This window comes from Formica exsecta, unplaced genomic scaffold (genome assembly GCF_003651465.1).
Source record: "Formica exsecta isolate Colony F162 unplaced genomic scaffold, ASM365146v1 scaffold37, whole genome shotgun sequence".
Classification (NCBI taxonomy): Eukaryota; Metazoa; Arthropoda; class Insecta; order Hymenoptera; family Formicidae; genus Formica; species Formica exsecta.
Genome location: NW_021850941.1, coordinates 528,762 through 553,227, shown reverse-complemented (window position 1 = coordinate 553,227; position 24,466 = coordinate 528,762). Strand labels below are relative to the sequence as shown.

The 24,466-nt window shown below is 33.6% G+C and overlaps 1 protein-coding gene across 1 annotated transcript in view; it reads right to left on the bottom strand.

The window, feature by feature from the left end:
- LOC115239283 (head-specific guanylate cyclase) overlaps window positions 1-24,466 on the bottom strand; it is a 25,841-nt gene extending 1,375 nt beyond the window's left edge. The window contains exons 1-9 of the mRNA XM_029813731.1: window positions 23,414-24,466; window positions 12,106-12,185; window positions 11,227-11,309; window positions 4,681-5,026; window positions 2,402-2,774; window positions 1,950-2,129; window positions 1,541-1,679; window positions 1,093-1,259; window positions 445-588 (exon numbers count right to left, since the gene is read on the bottom strand). Of these exons, the coding sequence (XP_029669591.1) occupies window positions 445-588; window positions 1,093-1,259; window positions 1,541-1,679; window positions 1,950-2,129; window positions 2,402-2,774; window positions 4,681-5,026; window positions 11,227-11,309; window positions 12,106-12,185; window positions 23,414-23,650 (1,749 nt within the window). The 5' untranslated portion in view covers window positions 23,651-24,466. The remainder of the gene's footprint in view (window positions 1-444; window positions 589-1,092; window positions 1,260-1,540; window positions 1,680-1,949; window positions 2,130-2,401; window positions 2,775-4,680; window positions 5,027-11,226; window positions 11,310-12,105; window positions 12,186-23,413) is intronic.

Sequence of the window (24,466 nt, the reverse complement as noted above, 5' to 3'; positions counted from 1 at the left end):
TATCACAAAATATATTTAAGATATTGAAATTATTACTTTATACATTAAATGCCATAACTATGTTTTTGTTTAAAAACATTTCTAATATTGCAAGAAATAGAATCTATGAATAAATATTTGTAAAATTAAAAAGATCTGTAGTTATTTGATATGTCATATATGTATTACGATATGAGGCACAATGCTATTTACACAGGTCACTTAATTGATTCAAATGTTTTAATGTTTGTTGTATTTTGTTGTCTTTTTTACGTTTCAAAACGGCATACACACACAATAAAATTAGGACAGATGTGTTATGCCAAATTGCGTAAAATGCGAGAAAACTATAAATATAGTATTCACTATGCTATTATTATCGATATCACGTAAAAGAAAATTGCATATAGTACAGTCGCGTATAATCATGATTTTATCTGTAATCATGTAATCATCTTGCAATACCTTTATTGGCTTGCCTTCGTGAGTCAAGTGATGAGAGCATGTTTGTATCATCTTTAGGCCCATCCAAGCAATTTGTTGCGCGTGTGTATTAGTATTTCGATGAAGGCCGCATGCAACGCAATAAGCATCGCCGATTGTCTCTACCTATTCATACAAGAATAAAATAAAAATCAATGCGCAGCATCCATTTATGCACACATCATATAATAGCTATTGTTATATACTATAAATGTTATTATATATTAGAATTTCTCGATAAATTAAATTTAATGTTCGAAAAATAGCATTCTATTTTATTCGGCACCTATTATATTTGTTAATATCAAAAAAATTTAAAGAGCTGATAAAGATAAGAGATAAATATTTTACCTGCACACCATATCAAGTTCTTTTAATGTCTCAGAGATGGCAGTATCGTACATTTTAATCACACGAGTAAGACAAGTTACAATTTATCAACGAGATAGATTTTTTTTTTTTCAAAAAGATATTAATAAAAAAGTATGCACATTTTATTAAACAATAAATAACAATTTTTTCAATTAATTATAATGAATTTATAAATCAAATAATATTGTATTAGATATAAAGATTATTTTACGTCCGCAAAGTATTAAAAATTTGTCAATGTTTTCTCACCAAACGTACCTTATACACATCCAACTGACCGCAATACAGATCAAATTGTTCGTAAAGATTTTGGAGCATATTGATCACCATCATTGGTGTCGCTGTAGCACAGATAGCCGTAAATCCGACTATATCACTAAACAACATTGTGACATCCGGATATGTTTTCGCTTCGATTGTCTCTCCTAAATAATTAAAATATCAGTTTTTTAGTTGATCACATATTTTTGTTACAAAGTAGTATACAAGTTATATTGCGCGATAGAATATTTATATAGAATCGTATTGGTATGTTAATAGTACAATTGTTAGATTTCTTTTATAATTAATTTGTCTTATTCTTTCTATTTTCAAACATTATTACATTAAATTCAACTTTGAGAATAACAAAAAAAAAAATTAGTGAAAAGGCAAACATAAAAGTGTTACTATATCTTATGTCAGGATATGAACTGTTGTAATTTACCCAGCCATAGACGCTTCGCAATATCCGGTGGAAATATAAGATGTAGAAGACTGACATTCTTTTCTCTTTCCGCATTGACTGCTAAGTTGGCTTCTTCTATAGAACTTTTCAATTTGTCCATACGCCTTCTTAAGCCATCCTGAAAGGAGATTACTTTCCATTGAATTTCATGTAGATATTATAACAGTAATATAGTATTATATATGTATTTTATATATATATAGTATATAATATAGAGAATATTGATTTACTATTTTAATTACGCTATAAATAATGAATTATTATATACCACTCTGTTATAATAAAATAATAATAGTATTAACCCATAATAACGCGAGATACGCCGATCAACATTTTTACGACGTGTACCGTGAGTGCTCGACTTACGACCGGCTATGAATTTAATCACCTGTGCTCTGGCTTGCTCGCCAACGAGTATAACGTCTCTTGTTGCATCATGAAGAGGAATATCAGAAATGAAGAGTCCTCGACCCGTTAAGCCCTCTAAACCATTCAGAAATGGTGAGCTTACAAACAAAATTGAGTCTGATTCTGGACAGTGTACCATCTGGCCCTTCATTTCCAGTCCCTATATAACAAAACAATTATAGTACAATATTTTTTTAAATAAATTTATTTCGCCATATGTTTGCTAACGATATTAATAATTTATACTTTTGCAAAGAGAGAGAGAGAGAGAGAGAGAGAGATCACGCAAAAGTTATCAACTCAAATAATTTCCTCGCCTAGTTTGCTTTTATTTGCATGTTTGTGTTACGAAGTACTCTCTCTCTCTTTCTCTCTCTCTCCGTTTATGAGTAAATTGATCATCGTGCGTTAGTAACCGTGTTGCGAACATACCTCCGCGGGATATTTATCGACGCCATGCGGTCTCTGAAGGGTCAAGATAAACGGTGTGTTCGCGCGCTTTAGGATCTCGTGAAAGGTCAGGCTGACGCCGTGGGGTCGTGTGAAGACGAAATACGTCGATATCTCTCTGCCGAAATGATTCAGATGGTGACCAAAAATTTTCATGAAACCGACGCCAAGTTGCACGAGCTCTAGCTGACGATCAACGACAAAATGCCACGGGAATGCCTTGCAGAAGCTTGCTACACCCATACGAAGATCTGTTGCTTTAGTAGAGAGTGGACGGAAAGCGGGCAATACTACATCGTAGTCTTCTACATTAGCATCCAACTGTTCGCTGTAACGCTCCGGAGTAATACGGTATCTGCAAAATTCAAGGAAACGATTGTCGTTCTTTCTTTTGTATAAGAAAAATATTCCAAGGATAAATTAACCGCATTTCTTCATAGACATCAATATGCGTGCTAAAAATCGCAGAACTTTTTGCGATTAAAATATCGATGTATTATCGAATTTATCTTATAAATATAACCGTAGATTGTAGACGGTGTAAATGTCTCTCGTATTGATATAAAATACGATATAAAACAACGAGAGGCAACTGGTATCGAATCCGTTGAACGCGCGGATAAATATAAGTATAACCAGTGTCTAGCAAAACGTTTAATTAAATTTGGAAATAAGCGATCTGCGGTGACAATGTTTTGCACGTCATTCACATGTTTACGTTCGGGTCAGCCTTATCCTTTCAGAATTAACGCGACTCGGATAGTGCCGCACTTATCATCAAATATTTGCCATTGACGAGAATCAATATTTGTTCAAACGAAAGGTTTGCACTCTAACATGCTGCCTTTGTCAGATCTCTACGAATTATATATTCTACTCGCGTGACATTATTTCGGAACATGCGATTCAGTGAGCAAATATTAAATGCCCCATGCAAAAGTTTACAAACGTGTATAATATACATGTATAATATAGATGGTATAATAATTTGTTTTTTTTTTAAGTCATCTTTAGTACATGACCGAATGCGCGAACGAATATATACGCGTAATCAAAACGCAGCAAAGATTTTAAATAAACGTAGATTGTTTATGTGAATGACGATTCATATACAAATAAATATGTATAAATTATTTGCGTATGAGATGACATTTACGATGTCGCGAAAGCTGGTTGTGTGTATAACGCTTATTGGAGTTTATTTCACAGGATATTAATGCTGACCAGCAACAACGTTAAAAATTCATATATCTATCTTTGCAGTTACCGTTCATATTCGTTGATATGAAGATCTAATCATGACTGAATTGAAAAATTTCGGTGAATATTGAAAAGCCTATAATAGTATTATGCAATTGATGTTGTGCTACCTATTTCCCTCGTATTTCTTCAAATCGCATTTCTTGTGCCTGTACCGTTTTGATTTTTCATCTTTAGTACATGACCGAATGCGCGAACGAATATATACGCGTAATCAAAACGCAGCAAAGATTTTAAATAAACGTAGATTGTTTATGTGAATGACGATTCATATACAAATAAATATGTATAAATTATTTGCGTATGAGATGACATTTACGATGTCGCGAAAGCTGGTTGTGTGTATAACGCTTATTGGAGTTTATTTCACAGGATATTAATGCTGACCAGCAACAACGTTAAAAATTCATATATCTATCTTTGCAGTTACCGTTCATATTCGTTGATATGAAGATCTAATCATGACTGAATTGAAAAATTTCGGTGAATATTGAAAAGCCTATAATAGTATTATGCAATTGATGTTGTGCTACCTATTTCCCTCGTATTTCTTCAAATCGCATTTCTTGTGCCTGTACCGTTTTGATTTTATATTTTCTGTTTTTCTCTTTTTTTCCGTTCTCTTTTTGCCGATTTATACGAATAGCCGTCTACTGTCGCTTCAAAGAGAGTTAAACGCGAACCTTTATATTCGTTGCTAGGGAAAATTCGCTCACGCGTGACATTTGATAACAATTTTGTGTTTTCCACCAAACGCAGAGATAACCGGTCTAGAAAATGTGCTCATCCTTTCGCCTTTACGCTTCGATATGCATTCTTTATATCCTATCATAATCGTTTTTAAAATCGAACTAGAAAGAGAGAAACGGAAATTAAGATCTGCATGTGACTGGAAATTGGTATTATAGATAAAAATAAAAATAATATACAAGTGATAAAAAAATTGAGTTTTTTTATCAGGCACGATAAAAAATAAGGGAGAAGGATCCATAAAGATTTACCTAAAAAATTTCGTATTGTAAGGATCCGGCAGTATATACACATCGGCTTTGTCGTTATAGAACTGCCTTGCGATACCCTTCAAACTGCCGACGAGCAGATAGGCTATAGAGGGGTGATCGGTGGTGAAATGTAGCTCCAACGCTTCCGGTGTGGCGATACACACAAACTCTGCCTCGGTATCCGATCCTGACTGATGCTGAACAACGTCGTTTACGCCGTCAAGTGTGGTCAGGAAGGCGGTCAGATCGTTCCCAAGGCAACGAAAGGCCCGCTCTAAGAGACCCACGCAAGCCCACGTGATCAGCTCCTGTCCGAGATGATCGAGAAACGCGTTCACGTCGACGTCTGCAAAAGTTCCGCAAACATTAATTTGCCGTGAGGGAATTTCGTCGAGTCACTCAGAAACCGTTTATTTCTTTCTTTGCGAAAGATTCAGAGAACTAAGCTTCTAAATAACAGGTATACAATAGACATCACATCATTTCAAAGCCTCCTTATATATAAGTAAATTCATCGCAAATAATCTTTTCTATGTTAGAAGATATTTTGTGTATTGAAATAGTATTAAAGAGAGAGAGAGAAAAAAAGAAAATAATGAATACGTCTCCTTAAATTTTTTTTCTTTCAGCTTTTTGCGGGAACAAAGAGCTTATTTTTTTGTGAACTTATATTGAAAATACCTATGAGCTAAATTAATATGTTGAATACTTAATCAGCGCGTTGAAGAATTTCGAGAGAATTTCGCGGGATCGATAATACATGTCGCGTTTCAGCTCTGTTGAACGCAGTGTGTGTGGTCGGATCCCTTGCAAATCCGGAAATAGACGCGGTGAGCAAGGGCTGCTCTAACGCTCTCGTATTATTTCACATCGGATATTGCTATGAAAACACGATAATTAAAATAGCCGTTGCGCGGTCACACGATGCAATACGTCCGGCCAATTGTTGTGTAATATCACGCATAACATTCTCACAACATTTTGCTATATTATGCGGCTGATCCTGGTGAATAAATAAATTTTTACGTGACTTACTTTAATCGATGGACTATTGGCATACAAGGATCACATACACAGCCTTATGAAATTCAAAACTTTACGATAACCAAGCACGAAAATTCTCGTCATTGTGTCATCCTGTTAAGCATACCAAACATGACATGTATTATTATCCGATATATGTGTTAGATTACGCGATGAAATATTGCAAATGTTTGTTCGCGATCAACGATATAGGATAACATGTTGTCTGGAAATGGAAATGTTATCTCTGATTTATGTGCTTGATATTTACGCTGCGATTATCCAGGAAACGTAGACAAAGAAATTTTCGGTCGAACTTTCTAGGTCATGGCGATACGCGAGAAAAATAAACAATGGTTCGCGTTATTCGAATACGAATATGATCAAACGTTTTGCTTTTATATATTTTTGTCATATAAATTCGGATGAAAAACAATTTTGCTGTTCAACATTGTAAGATGTCATCTGTACTCTATGCACTTACTCTCGAAAGTCAATCTTGCAAATGGCCTAATAGTGTCCTGTATATCCTCGGTGATAACAGGGTTTTAGAGTTTCTCCTAAGATTGCATTACGTTGGTATGAGAAGTGTCTTCTATGCTCCAGTAACCACAACAACAATCATTTTCTGTCGTGTATACGAAATGCGAAATGATCGCGGAGTGCAAGCAGAAGGGCGAAAAGATGTTCTGGGTCAGGACGAAGGAAATAATGTGCAGCTTATGCTCACCATTTGTCTTGCCATGACTCCTTATGAGCAAAAATACGTATTTTCCGCATGCTTGATAAACGGTACGGTATTTGTCAACGAGCGATAAGCGCGATTTATGTGCGAATCGCTCATCGTTGCTAATAGACTGCAAGCACACGAGAATTTAATGGTCTGATGATGATCTCAAGTGGCGCAAGTATTGAGAGATAGATAGAGATAATTATTAATTCATTCTCGCAATCCTCTCGTGCGCGTTTATTAATTATATGATATATATATATATATATAATTAAATATCTCCAAAGTTATTCTTGCTTATAAATTCACGTGCAATGTATCGAATCGCAATAATTGCATTAAAATATGTAGGCTCGCTTTTAGCAGTGAACTTCGATATTCAAGGGTCGGCATAATTGCTAACGCGGGGGAAAAAGATTCCACCAGGATGGTAATTTCTTTACGGTGTACGCGCCTTTATGTCATAGAGGAGAAAAAAAGACCGCGGGGTGATTTTATTTGAACTTGAAAGTACCGCGTTACACTACCCTTGACTGTTTTTTTTTTCAGGATTACATGCTTGGATACGGAGATCACTTCGACCGAGAATATGTATGTGCTGTGCTACCTTCGTCAAAGGAGCGTCTTGACGCAGGAGGTAAGTTGGCGATATATTTAACAGGAAACCACGGTGCGTTATACATGTTTTATAGCGGATAAACAGGCGTTTCACATAATCGCCCACGGTGCTCGCAGCGTGGCGCAGAATTTCCTAATGTGGTTACATAACAACGCGCCCCGGGTTTATTACGTTAGAGCACCGTATTTCTAAGTTACGAGCGCTAAATTCCGTCCGTGATGCGTTTCATGTACTAGGTTATTAGTCACAAAGGGCGCATTACTCGAACGACGACTGTTGTCTCGGTGAACCGGACCTCATTCATAAGTTCTGATGAGGAAGTCAGATTCGAATACATTGCATGTGCGAATCGATTGTCTGTGATGTGATTAATGGGACGTTTCTGAAGCGTGCTTCATTGTAACTACAGTACTCGAACGGTCGAACGTAAATTGGGTTAACATGCGCTCAAAGATGAAGGATCGGTGGAAAACCAACTGACAGCTAACATCGCTGTCAAACAAGCAGTCCCGATGCTCTTGATCCTCTGGATCATCAAAATTTATGACTGTCCGTTATGGAGTTTAAAATCGATATAAAGAGCAATAAATGATCCTTTTAAAGATTCGAATTTTTAATTAATTAGAAAGATAGAAACTTTTCAGGCAATAGAAAAGAAAACGAGTTGTATATGTAACAATGCTTCTATATGAAGAGAATGAAAAGGGTATATTTATCGTAATACACACTGTTTTGAAAATTAATTAATTTAGTAATTTAATAATTAATTTTCAATATTAAATAAAAATGATCAATGCATTGTGTGTGCATACTTATTGTTAGGAAAAATATTTAATAACTTTTTGTCAATTTTTTACATACATATAATTTATATATTTTTTATAATGCGTACTTTAATCTTTTTTATAAATTTACATATATAAAAAATTTAGAGGAAAGTTTTATATACATAAAATTTGCGGACATTTCAAAAGTCTGTTATACTGCTGACTATGATTGCCAGCAGACAAGTATTTCAGGAGACAGCTGTAAAAACTTTCTGAAGAGATTCTATAACAACCTTATTTCTTTCCAAAGAGTACGGCTTGTTTGTTTCAGAATTAACGTTTTGAAATATATCTATTCTACGTCTGTGTGTGTGATTGTCGTTTTAAAGTCGCTATTATTGATGCATTAATTGTAAAAATAATTTAACGGAATTTGTAGTTTCCAAAGGGACCGCCACGCTCTCTTTCTCGAGACTTGAACGTGTATTTATAATTAATTAATTAACGCTAATAGAAGCATGATTGTGCAACTCGTTAAAAGTACAAGGAGCTATTTTATGCAAAAGGCAGGAACGATTCATTAACGATAGGATAGAATGTGTAATTATAAAATATATAATTATTACGTTATTTACAAAACCGTTATTAAGATAAAATTGTAAGATGTAATATGTAAAACATATTGAAAAATCAATGATAGTAAAAGTTTGATCGCAGAAAATGAAATTTGTGAAATCGTATTGTAAAATAACTGGGCAATAATAATACTATTGTTGTTCAAACTCACCACTAAGCATTATAGAAAGAGGTATATGTGAAAATCAAGAGACGAGTTATAGGGTAGAATAATTTTTCATTTTGCTTCTTTTTGCGTAGCTTTTCTATATATTATCGATGAAATATTCAATTGCGCCTCGCGCCTCTTTCGTTCCAGTTTTCGTGCGATGGTTTGACAGAGTTTGTTAGAGTCTACGAATCGTTCATTTATAATACAAGGTTATCCTTACAGGACTATACGAGAAGATATATACAGAGACATGACAAATACGAAAAAAACTGACAGGTTCCTTGAGTTTGGATAGGAAAGGGAAAAGCGTCTCGTTCTATTGATTGCACATAAGGTTAAATCAATAATACGCATGCATAAGATATAACTCGTCATGTAGGAACGAAATGATACAGCATCGCAAACATAATTTTCCGGGACTGGATTCATTTAGTTCATTAATCTTTCGGAGTACATATTACTTAAGGTTCCTTCGTTAACGCCAGGAAAGCTTCACGCATGATCGCCTATTTGTGCTATCTATCTATCTTGCAACAGCATCCTCATTAAAATCGTATCAAATCGTATCAAATCGTATGATCGAGGTATCGATGAAGGTACTTTATCGCTTAACAGTTTCTAATTTCTAGTAGCAGATATCGCGTCTCAAAACTTTGATATATGAGTTTATAAAACCAGTCAAACTATCGCGAAACTGTTGCGAAAATATAAGAAAAAAGAGATATTTTAAAATTTCTGTTTAATGTACATCCATCATCCATCAAAAATAATAATTTATATAATTATTCTTTTTTTTAATTACATACGCGGGCGATATTTATTTTAAAAAGTCTTGCATTATTTTAAAAATGATATTGTTCTTTGTAAGAATTACCTTTATTGCAGCATTTTAAATTGGAGCTAAAAATTGCATGTGACAGACGAATTAAAACGCGGGACAAAATTAAAACATTATCATACGGCGCCAGATTGCGCTACGCTATGCAGTTGCTAGGGAAAGTGGAACGCGTAACCAAGGATCCGGGACGAACACTTTTAGCAAAGCTGGAATAATTTGAATGCGAAGAAGGACAACTGCCTCACCCCGAACTTTATTTGTAACAACGTTCACAGCCCTTGTGTTTTAACTTCTATATTGCAAATAATATGCATAAAAATGACTACATCAGACATTTTATAACGTTTGTGTTGAATGCAATCGTTTGTAGTTGTAACATAGTTAATTCTTGTAATCCGAGTTTGTTCTTTCTCATTCTTGGAGAAAATCCATTAATTTTTTTTTTTTTTTTTGACAAAAGTAAAAGCGTGTTAAAGGAGAAAAAGAGGTACTTTTACCAATTGGTTAATTGATGGATTACATTGTTAGTATCTTGATTACTGGATATTTCATTTGAGACGTGGTAAATATTGATTAGTTTTCGCACTGGTTATTCCGTACTCATTCAATTAAAAACTCGGTCAAGCCTGCATTAATGGATTCTCGCGTTATCAGCTAGGCGGCAAAACCAAAAGGGACAATGGTGCTTAATGTGCAATTGCAAAAAGTGTAAAAGTCGCGCAAGCATGACGTTTGACGCTGGTAGCAAAGAGATGTTTTAAATTAACTTTCACCTGCTAAAGTTGCGCGATAATGCATTAATATGCGGAACTATTTTAAAGGACACTTTATAAAATGCTTTCTATTTTCTATAAATTTTATATAAATCTGTGTATATTTCTACAAATATTTAATATTGCTCACGCAATATTTTTTACCAGTTTACTATAAATTATGTGATCATAATTTATAATAAATTACTAATAAATAATTTACTTTAAATTATTAAAGTATATAGTAAAGTATAAATAGTAAATTATAATTTACTATAAATTATAACCAAATATTTTTTACTTTTTTGCGAATACTGAATAATTAAATTATCTTATTGCGATATAAGGTATAATTTTTACAATTCTGATAAAAATGTTAACGTAATCTCGAAACTAATGTCCCTTGAGCTTTTTCTCAAGCAAACAAGGTGCCGACGCGGTAAGTCTTCGTAATTTGACTCTGTTAAAGATAATTTATGATAATCGTCTGTCACACAACGCTTGAATCGATCGATGTTAAACGTTAAATATAGAAGGTCTTATTTGAAATCGATATATACATCAATCTTCTTTGCGACAGTGATAAACGGTTACGATAGGTTCGTAGAATTACAGCCACACTTGAGCTTATTGGTAACCGTTTTAACATAACCGTAAACCGAAGCTATTTTATATCTTTTAGCTCGGTATATCTTTTTCATTTTACATCTGTTGTTTTATATATCGGTATGTGAGAGGAGGAGTTTAAACATGCTTCCAAAACTGTTAGTAGCTTCCACCAAAAGTGAAATTTAATGTCATAAAAACCATTGTCGTGTCACCAAATAATCACGTACCGCAAAAATTATTGTATGCAAAATGATTAAAAAATTCATAGTTTAATAATATTGTATCAGATAATCTTGTCTTTTTATATCGTGAGTTTGTATAGGGAGAGAGAGAGAGAGAGAGAGAGAGAGAGAGAGAGAGAGAGAGAGAGAAAGAGAGTTCTATATTATTATGTAATTGTAAAAAAGATTTATTATCTTACCACAATCGTAATTCAATGTCTCGTAAATGTCTTCCAATAAATTATAATTCTCCTCCTCTTCAACATTATTTAGAAGTTCTTCTCTGAAATATAAAATAATGTGATAATATTATACCAAATCTTGTATATATTCAATTATAATTTAAGCGGGAAGACTTGCAAAAATGTTATATTACAATTATTAGTAGTTACAATTCCATGTTTTTCATTTGATATTTTTTATTAAAAACTTTCATCACAAAATTTTAAAATTTTTATATAAATGCACATTAATGAATACACGAGTTGTTCGTTATTCTACGCGCTTGTTTAATTCAATTCAAATTCAGTAAATTACATATAACATTTTTTTGTAAATTAATTTCCAAATTGCAAACTTTCAATTTGCATTTCTTTTAAATTTTCAAATTTTCGTTGAACCCCATAACTTGCATGTGTTATACAGTTATTATCTTTTTACAGTATAAAGTGAAATTTTATTTTAGTTATTATATAATACCTGGATTTTCTTTTGATTATTTTATTTAACAGACTCCTTTTTGAGATTTTTTGTAGTAATCTTATAAAAAAATACTGTTTAGTATAATATGCTTTTATATATAGTTATTTAATTATTTACGCTTTTATATACAGTTAGGTTTATAGTAATAAAGCACAGTTGTGTTTACTAATATATTCAAGAAGCTTTCAAATTTTATTAATTTAATTCAGCAATAATTAACAATAAAAAATCTAATTTGTAATATCATGAATTTATATGATATATAATATAATTTATTATATTGTAAAATATTTCATTCAATTTTTTTAAATTTTTTTATGTAAAGTAACATGCAATCTGTGTTCTAATATAAAAAACATTTTAATGAATATACTCACAAAGACGACGTTGTCGACGCTGGAAGAGGTACTTCATGTTTATTTAATAGAGCTTCTAACGCCACAGCTACCACTTCGTTCTAAAATAAGAGTAGGAGTTAAAGAAATAATTATGAAATGACGAAATTGATTAGTTTAATATAATAAATTATTTTTAGATGCGTAGTCGTTGGACAACAATAATCAAATATAATTCTGATATAAATAAATAAAATATCTGAAATAATTTATATATATATATATATATATATATATGTATTTACAATACAGATAAACGTGAAAATAAATTATAAACTTTAATTAAATATAATATACAGAGTCGCTAAATAATATACTAAGTTCTTATTGTTTATAAAACATGATTAATTAAAGTTAAGTTACATGTAAGATATTATATTTAAAAATTTCTGATGCACATGAATGCATGCTACAAAAACTTACACATACATAATTCAATGCATATATATTGTGGTGATTTTGAACTTTTATCAAACCATTTCGTCGGGAAAAAACACATGTGCGGTTTTCACAAATCGCATTTAAAAGATTGATACGCGCATTTATGTGCACAGATCACGTATGAATACAGCAAAAATATATTACACGATGTCCGACTTAACGACATGCTTAATGTGCGTATGATTTGGTAACCGTTGTGCAATAATTCGATAGTTATTATACGGAGGCTAAATTTCCGCTGTTCGAAATTACAGTCTGAATTTTGCAATGAGAATTATAGCATCATTTGGTATGTTCATATGAGCAATTCTTCTCAAGAGAATAGCGCTTGTAAAGTACTCATATGGGACATTACTTTAAACCAACGTGACCTTTATTGTTTAATGATGTAGAAGTCAAAATTATTCTCTAACTTAGCTTTTGCACAGATTTATATTAACTTAAAATTAATACTACATTAAATTACACTTTGAAACTTCGCATACTAAAGGGATCATAAGATCATGGCTTTTATGAAGCTTTTTTAATATTTAATAAAAAAAAGTTATGCTGAATGTTAAGTATTGAAAACTTCAATATTCAATTATAAGATAATGCTGTATTGTATAATAGACACATCGCAAAAGTTTCGTAAAATATTGTTTATATAAAATATATTATTGAAACTGTATATTCTTTTAGTTAGTATAATTAGAACTTATTTATTACTATCTATTTTTAATTTTTATAACTTGATTTCTATTGAGAAAAGAATCTGTTTTCATTTGGATAATCTATTACAACAAAAAAATCATTTGGTAAATAACAATTTGTCAAAATATAATATTTGATAAATGATATTATTCATTAAGAGATGGGTATATACCTCTAGAGAGATAACATTCAAAAAATATAATAATTTTTGTACAGTTTATATGAGTGAAACTAATGTAAAAAGATATTTCATAACAGATATATATCAATATTATTTATTTATTATTTTTTACTTTTCCAATAATTTGATAAGATAAAAAATGTTTTGATAATTTCTAAAATAAAATTTATGCTTGAGTTATATAAGTATATGTATATATGCGATACTGCAGAAATTTCAAGTTAATAGAGGAACATCAATCAACGCAAATTATTTATAACCCAAAATTCTTAGTATATATACATCCAAAGTTTTAATATAATTTCTTAAGCTAAAATGTGCATTTAATTGAGTTCTAAATGTTGGTTAATTAAACGGGATTGTATAAACTATATATTAGTATTTATTAATATGTGATTATACATGTTAGAAACTAGATCAAAGAGAAAGAGGGATGATCTGCGGAAAATCTGAGCAACCAGTTAATCTTCTTTATGTATTAACATTTATTGTCATGCGCACGTCATAAGCATAATAATAATACGAATGAAATGTACAAGCGTATAAAGAATAATTCTACCGTGAATTAAAAGATAATTATATGTTTAGATGCTATGTTACACACATACAAAGCAAGCCATTATGGTGGTGGTACTAGGCGTCGATGCCAGGATCATTGTTTCCAGTCACATTGAATTCATTGCATCTTAATTTTCACATCTTTTAATGATATCATAATACAAACTGACTTTCATAATAAAATTATGTGTACAAAAAGAAGGAAAATGGGAAAAGCAATTTAATTAGTTATTTAGCGCATAAGTAGTTAAATTATTTTTCAAAAGAACTGAGGGTTGCACATTTTTGATAAAAATTATAAAATTTTATAAGATGTTACATCTTGCAATATCAAAAAGTAAAGTAAAAGAATATAATGGACATCTTAATTCGATTGTAGATCGATTGACCTATTTATGTTCAGACATGCTGAGGAGCGTAAAATAGGATTTTCAAAAATATTTCTTTAGCTAAAAGCATTTATAAAAATAGTAGAAGCATTTTATAAATACTTTTTATATAAAATAAAAGAGAAAAATGACAGAAATTTGGCAATGTAAAATGTTATTCGACTAACATCTCGACAGTCGCATTCCGATTTGAGCCAAAATCGATAGGAGGTCGCTCTCTAGAATGACAGAGAAAGGTCATTTAAATTACTTGTGGAAAAACAATCATGCGAATTGACATGTTTATCAATTTATAGAGTCGTGGAAAGTATTATCGATTTATTATTATAAGAAAATCGAGTCATATAGTCTTTTCGCATTTTCTATTCGAAATTCAGTAATTAAATTCATTACTTTTACTATCGATTTATAGCATCATAAATAAAAGTTATGCACCTTGTGTATCTATTTCTTTTAATAATTGTTATTATAATATAACCACATTTTTCATTTTGTAATAATATAATTATTATAAAAAAACATATGTTAGAATTCCTATATACTTTTAATAATGACATCTCTGAAAGTAATTATTTCATAATTATACAATGTACTTGTGTGAGAGATGAGTCTATTATATCGGATATTCCGTTAGTTAATATTTTTATCGCATTGAAAGTCGGTCAACCATTTTTTTGCGCCAGCATCCAGAAATCAAAGTAAGTATCATGCATTGCGAGACGTACTTAAGTGGCTTAATGGAGATCTCTTTTTATTTTTGCATTTCAAATACGTCATAACGTGGCTATGGCGACAAGATTTGCACGATGACTGATTGCCCAATAGCATTAAGCCAATATTTCTATTTTTTAACGGACACTTTTGCACATCAGAAATATTTATAAAGCTTCGCCGTCTCTGAAAAGAAAAGGAAATAAATGATAGAAAGCAAATTACTGACGCAATATAATAAAGATACATAAAAGTATATATACAGGGTGCGGCATTTATAGTGACGCGGGCATATTTTTCGGAAACGAAGTGAGATATCAAAAAATGTTTCAGACAAAAGTTACATGGTTTCGAGGGGGCCACATGATAAAAATATGGACTTGACCTTAAGTGGTCTTTTCAAGGTGAGGTCAATGTGGTCGATGTTTTCTTAAATGGAACTCCCCATTTTTTATTACATATATATATATATATATGTATGTTTCACGGTCGTTATAATGAAATGATACAAAGTTTACGCTTAAATTAAAATATATGTGTATAATTTACTCCGCATAGATTATAATGTTTTTGCCAAATGGAAAATTATATCATAAAATTACAATATTTTTATGAAGATATAAAAAATACACTTTTTTTCACTGTTGAAAACAAAGCGAATGTATATGTGTATGTGACATTATAAATATATATTATAATGTCATCATTTTTGAAATTCGCTTTTCTTGTTAAGAAATCTTAAAAATTCTATATTCCAACGCAAGTGTATTACAAACAGTTTCGCGCAAAATCCATTAATATTGAATTTCGACGTTATTTTCATGCATGCATAGACGTCTGCACCTTCATCGCGATGCATATATCGACGCAATTTCGCAAGTAGGAGTAAAACTTGATTTCCATCAATTTAACTAAGTAACGAAGTTTCTGTCGCGTCCATCCAATTCGTAGAGTGGAATGAAGCCCCGTGTCGATTCGCTCACCCATCACCATAAAGCTTATCTGTCTACGTGTCATTCACGGAAACAATGATTAGTCACAAGTGTCACAGACATATCTTCCAAACGCACGATGACAAGTGCAACCTGTTTTTGCAATTCTCATTCATTCTTGCGTATTTACGCATCGAGATTGTACGAACGAGAGAGTACGGTATACCAACATATTGTGTCCCATTGTAATCTGGCGAAACGTTAAGCCATATAATAGATACGAATCTCCTGTTGAATAGCATAATTTAATTACTTTTGGCGACAAAAGTGGACGCTAGTGGACCGATCCGAATTCCTCGAATGTTGTACCCTTCTATTAGACAATTCTATCTATATATTATGGCATAGACATACGATAATCACAATCTTTGGTCCTGACATTTGACATTTGTTTCAAATTCTAAAAAATAGAGTCAGCTATATTTTTAGCTATTCCCTTTCTTTTCTGTTCTCAAAATAAACATTGTCATGAGATACTTTGTTATATCCTTTATATTGTAAAACATCTTTCTTAGACAGATTAGTCTCTTACTGAAAAGAATTCAGTTTCTCATAAAGTACTTAGTATTTCTACTACAAAGCACAAAGGGATGGTACACTCGAGAAAATAGAAAGGCAAGAAAAAAAATTAATCTTGTGCACGTCCTTGTTGTAGAACGTACCTAACATTTCTTTAATGAAGAGCTGGCAGCTTGGTAAGAATGAATGCCACGCGGTTAACTAAGATATGCTGAATACCTGTCCGTTTTAGGGAAATGACTACGTAGTCCTATGAAGTTCAAATTTTTAGTCTTTTATCGCACGATATTTTTAGCGGCTGTTTTCTTTGAGAAAAGAATTCTTGCGCATGAAGTTGTTGAGCTTGCACATTCAAAAGTCGATACTTGAAGGAAATATTACAAACAACATAAAGATGTTTGTAAAATAGTAAACGCAAAATTGTATATCATTTTATAAAAGATTTGTGGAGGAAGGACTATTGTGTGCACGCATCGAAAAGCATAGAGATACACAATATACTAAAGATTATAATCTTTTATTAAGGTTATTTACGATGTATCGCGTAAACATGTTATGAATTCACAAAAGATTTGATTGCCAAACTTGCCTAGCCTTATTTTATTTAGCTTATCTATTTTATCTCTATAATGATTTTCGATCAACTTGGAAGACGTGACTACGGTATTTCTGTTGCTTCTTGGCACCTATTTTCCTCACGTCAAACGAAATAACATATGCAACTTTCCAGAGTTATGAAAGCGTAATATATCTGGCTCCTTTTGTATTTTGTAACGTGGAAAGTTGAAAGAGATATAATTTATACAATAAATTTTCTCAAGTTTTAATGAAACAATCCTTTCTCTAATACAAATAATCGTAATACAACAGAACAAAAGACATCAGATATGAAGAAATTATATTATTGCAAAGAATAATAGAAGTTTCTGAATGAAACGTTTTATTCCCAGAAAAAAATTCTTTTTTGTAAGGTTGTTTTGATTGTTGTCACGTGATATACAGTACATTTATATATATGTATATATATATAATGTATGTATGTATGTGTTCATATATACACGCGACTAGTCCGTTGAAATTTTCACAGTAGAAGGCGCATATTGCAATGTTATTTGATAAAAATTTGATCTCTCCCTAGTGTGCTTTCAGTATTTATGTTTCAATAGAGATAAACGCCCATACATATATATGAATCCAGCATATAAATTGCTTCAAATTGGTGCAGCGTACAATGATATTTACGTTCACGTGCTCTTTTTAGTGGAGAAAATACAAAAATTATTATTATTATTTATTTTGTATTAATTTTACGGAAGATGCAAAAATTCAATTGAATCTCAGTTCGGTTTTAGAGAGATGTGTAAGAATAAAAAGATCTTGTTAAATTTCCCATGCGGGGATATCATTCTATAACAGAGGAATAATTATCTAGGCCCCATCGGAAATTTCATTCAACCTCACGTTCCCATTTCAAACACTATTCAATGCGGAAGAATATTTGCCGACCGTTTATCGATCCGGCATATTTCTCGCTGTAATGGCTCCGAAAGTATCCAACTTGTCCTCGGAGGAACTGCGCGTCCCAAGATCATTCGTTCGCGTTCGAGAAGCGTCGTGCAATGAAGATCATCCATCACAACTAGCCTGTAGTAAAAAAAGCGCGGGGGTAACACGCGTGTTATGCAAATCCGTCGAATCGATCGTGGTATTTCCATAACATTGCGGTAGCATGGCATGGCAGACGGTAACGTGGTATCCGACGGAACTGCATTTACGACCCTTGCGATTACTCGACGATGTTGGAAGTGCCGTTAGAAGCAACGGATGTATCGATCGACTCTAAAGAGCGTATTTTGCAATGCAACGAGCATGATTAGGTCTCTGTAAGTTACAGCCCGCGGGAGGGAATTGTCATCATGAATTATTACATATTTTCTCGAGGGATAAGTCGTAAAAATATGTATAATGACGCCTCGTAATATACACACCCAAATGTCAGGCAGTAACTTTCCGCAATATCATATAGCGCGCGTTATACTATTCAATTAATATAAAATATGTGCTATAAATAATATTTATTATATCAAATATGTTATAAGTAACATTTTTGTTGAGAGCACGATTGTTATAATATATTTCTATCATATTATCCCGAATAATCTTTCAAAATTAAAACTTAACGCTAATTAAAATGTATGTTGCGTGTCCAATAATTTCGGCTAATACTTCGAAGCTTATAATGTATAATTAAAATTTCCCGTCGCTTCATCATTTTCCATTCTTGTCTATGTGCATGCTAAATTTTCGCTTTGTGCACGCGACAGATAGCAAGCGTGCAGACTTTAGCCATGCTTAAAGTTCTGAAGTGCTGTGATATAGTGTAGCGGTTATCATGGTAACTACATTTATGATCTCGTAAATTTATACGCAATATTTACGTCGTTGGTTGTGCGTGGCGGCTTTTCGCAGGAAGCTTGAAACATTAATATCACGCACCGGTTATGCGCGCATATTATCCGATGCAGAAATATTGTGTTAAAAATATTCGCGTTTGAGTGAAATTTAATAAAACGCGGGACATCAAATCCGGATTTATTTATTAGCTCGTCATTTCCCCCGAGGACGCGATGTTTATTAAATCATAATTAATGTTCGCATTTCACCGATATTACGTAATTATTTTACGAAATCTCCCGCGCGTGAGATGAAATGCCGTTTAATCTTCGTTCAAATATCAACTCCGATCTCCCGATTAACGCAAGCCGCATGATACATTATAGCGCTTCTAACTCCGACCTGACGATCGGGATACGCCATTATTGGGTCAGGCACGATAAGTAAGTTACGTGCTACTGAAGTTTCTCGCAGACTGCGAACGGGCGTTTCTCACGACACGACATTTAAGAAGCCGCTGTTAGGAATGGCTCGTTTAATACCCGCGCTCTCGGGATTAGACGGTATAATCTACTTAATACTTATTTAAGAGGCGTCCTCTTATCGTTAAACGCACAAAGAAAATCCTCGACGTTTCTTTGTAAAAAATTCAATGCTACAGCGACTGTGAGGAATAATCGGCGGTTGCATTCGTACTTTACAGTGTACAGCTTCTCTCTCTTTTCTTCTCTCTGTTCATCGGTCTCATCGTGCATCGTCATATTTTTGTTTGTCTTATGTTCTTTTATAACAACGAAGAAAAATTTGGAGAAACTCGATGGCCGAAAAATAATTGTGGCAACAATACCCTGATACTCTGTTCGTTAGATTAATTGCATTTGGAATTTGCAATCCGCCTTTTCTGTACAACGCTACGTTGCGTCTAGCTATTGTGCTCGTAGAATCCAATTTCGATTTTATTTTCTTTGTCCCTCTTATATGCAAATACATGCATATACACACACAGAACCCTCTATCACTTTTTTAGACCATTGTGTTAATTCTTCTCATATCGATATTTGTAATAATTCCGTGTGAATTTTATTTTCCAATGTTCTCGTCGTGCTAAACTAGTGAAAATCTATCATGAAATATCGGATTTTTGATGAAGACAAGCACGCGATGACATCCATTATATCAGAAATATCTTGAAGCGTTCTTGATATAAGATTTCTCTTTTTATTTAGAAAGATTAAAACGAAAGTAGATAAAAAGACACATCACGCAATGTGCTAGAATTGCATTTTGTTAAGCTAATAATTTCCGACTAATGCTGCTTTAGATTTACTGAAACCGCTCATTTTAGAATGTATTCTCCGTGGCACATTAATGATTTGTAACATCCGCTCTTCTCGATCATTTATTCATCCGCTTTGCGGGAACAGTTTGCTACATCGAGCACTGTTTTCGAGCACTTCTAATTGAACAAAGAAATATTCAACTGTATACAGGTTGCGAAGCAATCTTGTGTTTCCCGCTTTTCTGCCTGACTAATTGCTCTTGACCCTTTTAACTGGGAACTGCGCCGAATACTCGTTTCTGCATCATCACAAAGTATATGTATAGAATATATATTCGTCGATTTATTGAGAAAAAATAAATTCGATAAGTAATGTAGTTTCAAAGAGATATAGTAGATACAGCGTAAAATAAGAATGTTGAGTCCCATGAAACGACAAAGTTATAATTATATATTATTAGTATATATATATTATTCTTATGTGAATATATTATACATGTAATTGCAAAAGAGAAATTCACATTATAATTACACAATTTGGCAATTATTAGAATTGCATTCCACACATTTATTGATTTTCATGACACTATTAAATGGAATATCGCACACTCTCGCTGAAATTGTGCTTCGGCTGTAACTGCGAACTGGCAATCGGGTACTCAAATTGCGGTTATAATTTTCAAATAGCGACGTTTAATGGGTCAGTTAGCACTATTACGGCATATTGAAAGATGAATTTTATAAAGTGACTGCGGAAAGGCAATGCCGTTTATATTTATTGAAGATGAAAGATTGACATATGGAAAATCCGTCCGACGTTACTGTTAATTAGAGTACGATGTTAGAAATACCAGTTTATGTATCACCGCGCAAATTCAACAGCATTTGCTTTATGGTCTTGCTTGAACTTTCATAAAAGTTTAATCGATAATAAACTGGGCTTGGCTTGTTCTGTCCAACATTTGTTTCAGTAATATTTATTCATATAGCGGCCAATATTCGTTTATAATATTTAATTTGATTCCTGGATATTTTAAACATTTATATTGTTATTGCTAATCTTTCTCTAATTATATTTATTATAAAAAATATAATTGATAAAAGAAAGGTAATAAAGAGATATTTCGATTCACAAGACGTTTATTGTATTTATCTCATTGCCAGCTTTTTTTTACTTTATCTATTTGAAATAAACAATGTGTAACACCAAGTAACAAATTTTTGCATTTGTTGCATTGTTGGAATTTTGGGAAAAGCAAAAGATTTGTGTATGTGTTTTTTGTAGAGAGAAATTACTTCTACTGCGCAAGGCTGTGACGTAATGCAATGCAATCGACAAGTATCGTGAGTTACTTTCGATTTTACCCAATGCGAACTTCATTACAATGTCCCGATGCCTATTCTTGCAAGAAACTACTCATTTCCACCCGATTCATCGTATACACGCGAAATCGAGCGCTGATGGTGAGTGGGCTGTGGCTCAACGCCTCCTGGATTTGCACCCGACGTTATCGCTTTAAGTGCCGCGTTCTCGTTTCCCCTAATCTGCCATCAAACGCCGTTAACCCTCTGAAATACCAATGACATTTGCCAACTACAGATATGATCATGCGAGAGGAATCAATCCAACGTGATTGGATGACGACGTAAAATTCTGTTCGAATTATCGCGATTCAATGATCAGAAATGTGCTGATATCATCTGGATGATGTATACTTGTATAATCCACATTGATTCACTGAGCATACATCTTCATAAGATGTAATCGGGAAGGGATCTTATTTTTTCGTGAGTCGTGACATTATTCGCAAACTAATATCGACCTACTTCTTGTTTAGTAAAACTATTATTTATAGCTATCGAGATTCATAGATATGAGATTTAGATTCATAGATATAGATTTGTCTAACATAACAGTTAGAAATGCTTATCAATAATATATTGCACATCTTCAAGTTTAAGCGTACTATATAGGTAATTTATTATAGATGCTAAAGCTGCAAATAAGGCATTATGTAGGCATTATAGAAGGGATACACATTAGTAGAAGAGACAAGACTTCCGTGCCAAGTTAATGCAGAAGGCTTTGAAGCAAGAAGCTCTGTATCTTTCTTCGCAAGACAAGGTTTCGAAACATTGGCCGTTCGCGTGAGTCGCTAACGCGGTTTGCTTCCGCGCGGAGAAGGAACTTGGAAACTCCTGCCTTCTCTAACGGGGACGGCAGGAAACTTTTAGTTGGGATTTATTATATATTTTTGACCCAGTTCTCAATAAAAAATTGTTCCGATTCCCATGATAATTGCGGTAAGTGCACGTGCGCGTTTAACAAATGGGAAATTTGATCGAGATTTTTATATAAAACGAAGACAATATGAAAATTCTATGGAACATTATAAATAGTAATAATTAAAATATTATAAATAGTAACAATTAAAGTAAATAATTTTGCTGAGTTATTAGAGATGGCATAAAGTATCAAAATATTCGTAACATAAATGTTGACAATTATTTTATATTCTTATCTGGTATTCCATAATTAATTTATATTATTCTTTAACACGCAATCAAATAAATTAAAGCAAATTTCACCTCAATTCATTGTTCCAACATTTAGGTCGACGATAAATATAAATTCGATCGTCCAACGCGCAGATACTGCACATCAAAACGACCTCAATTCGGCGTCTCGTTTATCACGATCATCGGTGTCTTTGAAAACGGAACTCGGTCGCTTTCGAAATCCGTGGTTATACCGGCTTTAAAGCAGCGATAGTGAAGAGCAAAATTTTCGCAACAAAGGGATGTACATAGACGACAAAGTGGAATAAAACCTTGGGCGAACTAAACCAATTGCGTATCACCGTCTATACTAATCCGACTTTGAACTCATCGAGAGTAAAGCCGTACAAGAAATAGCTGGTTCTTCACGCTTGAAGCAATTTCTTAGAAGATGATTCTAGGCCTCTCACTTTTTTCTAAAGATTTCGGAACGATATACATGCAACATCTATTTGTGTTAGTTTTGCTACTACATCGACAAGGTATTAATGATATTAAGGATACATGCTGGAGAGAGTGATAAAGCACACGTGTAGCGGAAGCTGAAGAAATAAATTCATCGTTTATTCAATACCGAAGGGTTTGTCAAGAGGGTCACCGCGGCTCTTAGGTGTTTCAGGTTAAGTGTCTGTGTATCCTCGAGGTCGTCGCCGTCTTCTCCCAGAAGCGATGACGTTATTTGAACCGACGATTGTCGCGACGGCTTGCTCCGCTCGTCCTGCCTGATCCTTGGGATTCTACGATGATCCCCGTCCTTGCTTTCATCCTTGCGATCTAGTTTGAAGCGTCTGCTGGAGAACGGGCATGCCATTTTGCAGATGCACTGCTCTATTTGTGGTTCAATAAGAGGATCTTTCAGATTATCAACGAAAGACGAGCGAGCGCGCGGTGTTAATTAGCGATGAACATGTCGCGCGTTGTATTTATCAGCGATCAGCTGGTGCAGTCTGAACTCTGTGAACGCACTCTATCTTAGTTGTATATTCTTTTACCGCACTTTCTAGCGAATCTCGTACGAACGTGGTGCTTTTCTACGCTATCGTTCGTAATATTCTCATGTCGCTGTCCTAAGCAGCACGCGAACACGTGAGACCGAGCCGAAAACCTGCCGCTATCAACGCCTTGGTAGTCGTTCTCTCGATCGTTGTCGTCGCGATGCTGCTGATACTGATGTTAATGATGACCGCTGAGAGTCCCGTCATTCTCGATTGCCCGTTATCGCTTACTGCACGTATTGGAAGAAAGCCTTTCGTTGCACCGCAACGCGCTATTCCCACGCACGCTATCCGGTGTCATTTATGACCTCCGTCGGCGCACGCGGTTGCATATTAACGTGGAGAACTCGTTAGGAGAGAGATAGCCCGTCTAAAATTTATTTATCTATAAAATTTAGATTCTTTTCTCTTCACCACATTTCGCGGAGTCGTGATCTTTCGAGTCGCCGCTCGCGATCCTCGGGACGTCGAAACTGCAATCTAATTGCTCGACAACCGTAATTCGCGCGCGGATTCACCCCGCTGGGGACGCGGTGGATGCCACGGTAAATACACGATGTGAGGACGCGCTATGTACGTTGCTGTGCTGGAGCGCGTAGCGCCATACTGCTCGCGGATTGACCGAGGCGCAA